This window comes from Juglans microcarpa x Juglans regia, chromosome 1D (genome assembly GCF_004785595.1).
Source record: "Juglans microcarpa x Juglans regia isolate MS1-56 chromosome 1D, Jm3101_v1.0, whole genome shotgun sequence".
In the NCBI taxonomy this organism is placed as follows: Eukaryota; Viridiplantae; Streptophyta; class Magnoliopsida; order Fagales; family Juglandaceae; genus Juglans; species Juglans microcarpa x Juglans regia.
In genome coordinates this window covers 31,331,433-31,337,230 of record NC_054594.1, presented here as the reverse complement: position 1 = coordinate 31,337,230, position 5,798 = coordinate 31,331,433, and the positions used below count along the sequence as shown (strand labels likewise).

Below are 5,798 nucleotides of genomic sequence, written 5' to 3'. Positions count from 1 at the left end.
TACTTAAATTATTATTTCCCGACTAATTTTTTTCCTTAACCTAATTATTTAACAAACACATTTTAGAATAAAACGTGGAAAATATTAAAGTAGTTGGGTCTGATATTTTAGAATAAAATATTACTTTTGAAGATGAATATTACATATACAAATATGAATAAACACTTAGAAATATTGTAACTCATAGTTGAAGTCACTAATATTTGAATACTTCAATGCAGATGATTTCATTTCTATTTCTTTAAATTTTAAAGATGAATTGATATTTGACTAATTCAATGACAATGCTCTAAGAAGAGGATGACACTTGTTTTATTTAATTATATGTCATCATCTTTTGTGGGGAAAGATTTCACACTCGAAAGTACATAAATTACAAGAATATTTTTCAATTTTATATGGCTACAGACATCTTAAAAAAAATATTAGGTATAAGTTTTAAATAGATAAATTTTACATAAATTATTTATAAAAAAAATAAATCTCACTAATAAAAAATAACTTTTTACTCTTTTTTAAGATAAAATTCACATTTTTTCAAAAAAAAAATTACACAGAAGTTATGTATTTAACATTTATACGAATAATTTCTCCTACTTAAAATGTCGGTATTTTTCATTTTACATGATAATGGTGCCAATTGTCATGCGTGTGGTCTGTTATGTTCTGTCAAAGTGAATGAGGCCAGGCTGGCACCCTTTCACATGATTGAGGTGGGTCTCCATCTCCTCTGTCCGTCCACATGCGGTCTCAATGCCTCCCATGCACTCCCCTACCCTCACTTATTCTATTCCCTTTTATTTCTCCATCACCCCAAGTTTCACGCACACTCCCCTGCCACCCTCCAAAACCCATCCACGTTTCATAACTGGCAAACGCCTCCCCTCCCCCATGCCACATCCGTGTAACCCAATGTCAATTTATCGAACGCGTTCTCTCATTTTGTCCTTGCACTTATCAATTCTCAACAAATGTAAGCAAACAATCCCACACTGATACTTAATTGTTAGATTCTTTGGCTCTCTCTCTCTCTCTGTGACAGGGGCCGTTTCAAACACTTCTGTCGGCGATACACGTTATTAATCATATTGAAATGGAGAATAATTACCAATTTAGTGGATATTAATATTATTATATTTCTTTCTCCTTGATTCCTTTGCTGAGCTTGATTTTTGCTTGATTGCATGGCAACTGGCAAGCTGTATTTTTTTTTGTTTTATTATTCTTTTTTTTTTTTTTTTGGTACTACAATTGTTTTGCTTGCCATATAAAAGCATTAGTCTCTCCTGTCATGTACATAATTAATGCTTATAATAAGCACCCATACATACTTGCACAGAGGTCCCCTGTTTTTGTGGGTGGTTCCTCTTCTACTTCTCCAGTTCCCCTGCCTCTCTCTTTTTTCTCTCTGTTTCTCTGCTGCTGTTTTGCTCTTTCTTGCCTCTTGGTGTTCTGGGCTTCACCGCGTCCAGTTCTTGTCTCTTTGGTCACTGGCTGCTGCTGAGGCTTTTGTCTCATGAAGATCCTAGTAAGTACGTTTCTTTTTTGGGTTTGTTTTATTTTTTCCTTTACTATTTTCCTTCTTCCAAATCTGGAATTTCGGAACTTGATTGCTTAAGTACGATTTTTTTATTGCCCAGGTATTTATTCAAGTTTATCTTTATTGGTGGTGGCCGTTGCAGATGTTTCGATCTAATATTGCTGTTTTTTTTGTTTTTTTTTTGTTTTGCTTAAAAGATGATCTTTGATATTGAATATGTTTTATAATCACAGTTTTCGTGATCTTGCAAACTTCTCGATTCAGATGTTTGAAATCCAATAACGGTGTTGAGTCTATTTGTGTTTGATCTGTGTGTCCTTTGGATCGAATTCTTGGTTTTTCGTTTGTTGGTACACCTTTTTTTTGTTTCTCATTTCCTTTCCGAATAAGTTACTAGAAATTATAAATTTGTACCCCTAGAAAGTCTTCCGAGTATCAGTTGCTGGCCACTTTATTTGTTGTTCTCCCGCCTTCCAGGTGGCACTGCTCTTGCTGCTGGCACTCAGCAATGCTGTCAAAACCAATGGAGATAAGAGTGATGGACAGTGTGATTATAAGCTGACATTGGAGCCAAGACCACATAGTGTGTCTATCTTGGAGTTTGGTGCTGTGGGAGATGGTAAAACATTGAATACCTTAGCCTTCCGGAATGCCATTTTCTATCTCAAGTCCTTCGCTGATAAAGGTGGTGCTCAGCTCTATGTGCCACCGGGAAGGTGGCTTACAGGAAGCTTCAATCTTACCAGCCACCTTACACTCTTCTTGGAAAAAGGTGCTGTCATTCTTGGATCTCAGGTAAGTTTCTTCCCTTTGCCTTTTCTCCCCATTTTGTAACCTATTTCATTTTATTGGTTCTAAACTGGTCTGAAGTTAGTGTGTAGGATATACTTCTAACAAAGTAGTATTTTCTGTTAGCCTTGGATTTTCACACACACTGTCATTTGTTAAGGACCCATCGCATTGGGAAGTTGTTGAACCCTTACCATCATACGGTAGGGGGGTGGATGTTCCCGGAAGAAGATATCGAAGCTTGGTAAATGGATATATGTTACTTGACGTGGTGATTACAGGTATATATAACTTCAAGTTTCTCGTTTTGACATTGTTTTCTCTGTAATCTGTGTCACATTTACACGGCCATGTTTACTGCGCTAGGTGATAATGGAACCATTGATGGCCAGGGCTCAGTTTGGTGGGATTGGTATAATTATCATTCTTTGAACTACAGCCGCCCTCATCTTGTGGAGTTTGTGGCGTCTGAATATGTAGTAGTTTCAAATCTTACTTTCTTGAATGCCCCTGCATATAACATCCATCCAGTCTATTGCAGGTATGCTTTAAATCCCCGGCGACTGGTATGCTCTTTTTCTAAAATTTAAGTCGATTTCCTAACATTTGAAGGTATTGGATTTATATGTCATTGGGTTCAATGCAGTAACGTGCATGTTCAGAATGTCTCTATCTCTGCTCCCCCTGATTCCCCCTACACCGTTGGTGTAGTTCCAGGTCAGTAATGATATTTGACTCGCCACTTAGCTATAAATAAGGCTTAATCTCCAATCAAGAGCCTTTCTTCATATATGCCCATCTGGCCTTCTCTATATTGTTATTTATAGAAAGCAATTGTTTAGAACTTTTTATTAAATTTAGTTTTGCGAAGGACCCAGAGCGATGGCATTTTGTTTCCTCTCTGGATGCTTGGGTCTTGTATTTTTTTTTTTTCTTTTTTACTTGGGTCGTGTTAAACATGCCTACTTTTAGTAGAAATATTTTACTTGGATCTTTTGTCAAGCATGTTATCAAAGGAATCACACGCTTTAATTGTATGTCTGTTCTGTTGTGATATGTGAGAATGGGTACTTGTTTGAAGTGTGGTTCTGGGGTTTTAACAAGACTCGCTGAACATTTTTGAAATTACACTTAACAGTTAAAATCTACTTACTTATATACAAATCCCTCTATCCCTCTCTCTCTGTGGTATGCATTTCAGGCTTCTCTTTTTTGTTTTGGAATGATTACATGAGGCGAAACTCATTCAGACATGTTTATATTGTGTTGTGATTTCAGACTCCTCAGATAATGTGTGCATAGAGGATTGCATCATCGATATGGGCTATGATGCCATTGCCCTCAAGAGTGGTTGGGATGAGTATGGTATTGCTTATGGGAGACCCACCACTAATGTACACATCAGAAGGGTCCGCCTAAAATCATATTCGGGTTCTTCCCTTGCTTTTGGTAGTGAGATGTCTGGTGGCATTTCGGATGTGCATGTTGAGCAGGTCTATCTATACAACTCATTTGGCGGGATTGAGTTTAGAACCATCAAGGGCAGAGGTGGTTACATTAAGAGAATCATTATATCAGATGTTGAAATGGCAAACATCTTCTTGGCATTTGCTGCCACTGGTCAGTGCGGGTCCCATCCAGACAACAACTATGATCCTAATGCTCTCCCAGTTTTTGACCACATCACCTTGCAAGATGTGATTGGCACAAACATCACAATTGCTGGAAGCTTTACAGGTATACAAGAATCTCCTTTTACTTCTATCTGTCTATTCAATGTCTCCTTCTCAATTAGTTCTGGATCCCCCACTTCTTGGGTATGTTCCAATGTCTTTGGCTTTTCGGAGTCCGTGTTCCCTGAACCTTGCCCTGAACTTCAGAGCTCATATCCAAATTCTTCCTCAACTTGCCTTTCCCTCCTGCATTTCAATGGAGAATTTGCAGTCTTATGATGCCTTTCCCTCCTCCATACTACTACAATCATACTTTTCAGCACCACTTTACAATGAGGAAGAAAGCAGATATTCTCCTACCTTTTACCATTTCAAATTAGGCCACATTCTTTCCAATAAGAAACATGTCTACACTATTTTCTCCATATCCTATATTTGCGTTTTTGTATGTTGAGATATGCAGCTTATTTGTACAGATTCATTTCTTCATTCATGTGTAAGGAAATTTTTGATAGTGATGGTGCATAGGTACATTGATGTTGTTAGTATTACAGTGCAATTTCATTGTAAAATGTTTATTTGATGTGGAGTTACATGTCATATGCGATGGTACATATGAAAGGAAATTTCAAGAGGAGCCATGTGATTTGAATAGAGGATTTGGACTATCAAAGCAAAGATATACTGGATGAGTTTATTAATTTTTACTACTTTTCCCTTTTTATTCATTTATTAATATTTTTTGGCCATTGATTTTTTCCCTCTTGACTGTTCCAAGATGTGAGTCTCATAAATTCAGGTTGGAAACTATATCAAGATCCATTTCTCTCCCTTCACTTAAAAAGTTAAGACATAAGAGCATTGACATTGGCTTCATCAAAGTCATATTCAAAATTTGATAAAAAGTACACATTTTTCATAATTCTAAAATCTTCTTATCCATAACTCCACATTAGCGTAGTAATTAGATTAATCAAAATAATAATATAATATTATTTTTTAATAATAATATTTTTATTTTATTTTTCTTATTTTGCAATCACACTATCCAAAGAAAGCCCAACGATTAATAATCAAAGATTAAACGGAAGGCATTCCAAATAGCATCAACAACTTTTTTGTTGACTTGGAATTAGATGTGAGCATCGAATTTTTTAGCTAATAATATTATATTATATTATTATAACAAAGAAAAATTACTATAGCTATAACTCTAATAGTATTAAACCTATAAGAATTTAATTGAGTTATTATTTAAAGAACAAACTATTTTATTATTGTACACCGTTTACGCAGAAAAGAAGTTGGTTTTAGTTTTTATAATAAAATATTACTTTTGATGATGAACAATGTATCTTCAAATTTGAAAAAGTACTTAAAATCACTGTAGTTTAAAGTTCAAACTTTTACATTTTGATGAAGCCAATGTAAATGATTTTATCTATATTTCTTCAAATTTTGAAGATGTATTGGCTTTTGATAAAGCCAATGCCAATACTCTAGGAAGGTTTGAATAGTGAGTTGAGATGATAGTTGAAAGTTGAATAAAATATTGTTAAAATATTAGTTTTTTTAATATTATTATCATTTTGATAATTGAAAAAGTAGAATTGTTTATTATACGTTTTTTTTATAAGTAAACAAGTATTATTAATTCAAGAATGGGTAACAATTGCCAATTACAAAGATCATTATGCCCTATATACGTAGGCGCATTAGAAACTAAGAAATCATGAAGGTTCATGCCATTAAAGTCCACAGCAATTGCCCAAGTAGAAAGAGTCCTAAAAAAGAAA

At 34.9% G+C, this 5,798-nt stretch overlaps 1 protein-coding gene across 5 annotated transcripts; it reads left to right on the top strand.

Moving 5' to 3' along the window:
- The first annotated feature begins 489 nt into the window (after positions 1-489).
- Positions 490-4,709, top strand: LOC121265680 (probable polygalacturonase). Of its 5 annotated transcripts, none has more exons than XM_041169392.1 (6): positions 490-973; positions 2,018-2,335; positions 2,456-2,610; positions 2,696-2,870; positions 2,976-3,046; positions 3,608-4,709. In XM_041169392.1, exons 2-6 carry the CDS (start codon positions 2,190-2,192, stop codon positions 4,279-4,281), a joined length of 1,221 nt encoding a protein of 406 aa, XP_041025326.1. In that variant the 5' UTR covers positions 490-973; positions 2,018-2,189; the 3' UTR covers positions 4,282-4,709. The 5 variants fall into 5 exon arrangements, with proteins under 5 accessions (XP_041025326.1, XP_041025304.1, XP_041025311.1 ...); XM_041169370.1 differs by having other exon boundaries at positions 490-1,528; positions 2,490-2,610; XM_041169377.1 differs by having other exon boundaries at positions 490-1,528; positions 1,641-2,335.
- Positions 4,710-5,798: the final 1,089 nt, after the last annotated feature.

Bases quoted from the DNA above. Each gene is read 5' to 3' on its own strand.
- LOC121265680 (XM_041169370.1), top strand. The intron at 2,336-2,489 runs GTAAGTTTCTTC...TCATTTGTTAAG, and splicing joins CTGTCATTCTTGGATCTCAG to GACCCATCGCATTGGGAAGT. The intron at 3,047-3,607 runs GTCAGTAATGAT...TTGTGATTTCAG, and splicing joins CACCGTTGGTGTAGTTCCAG to ACTCCTCAGATAATGTGTGC.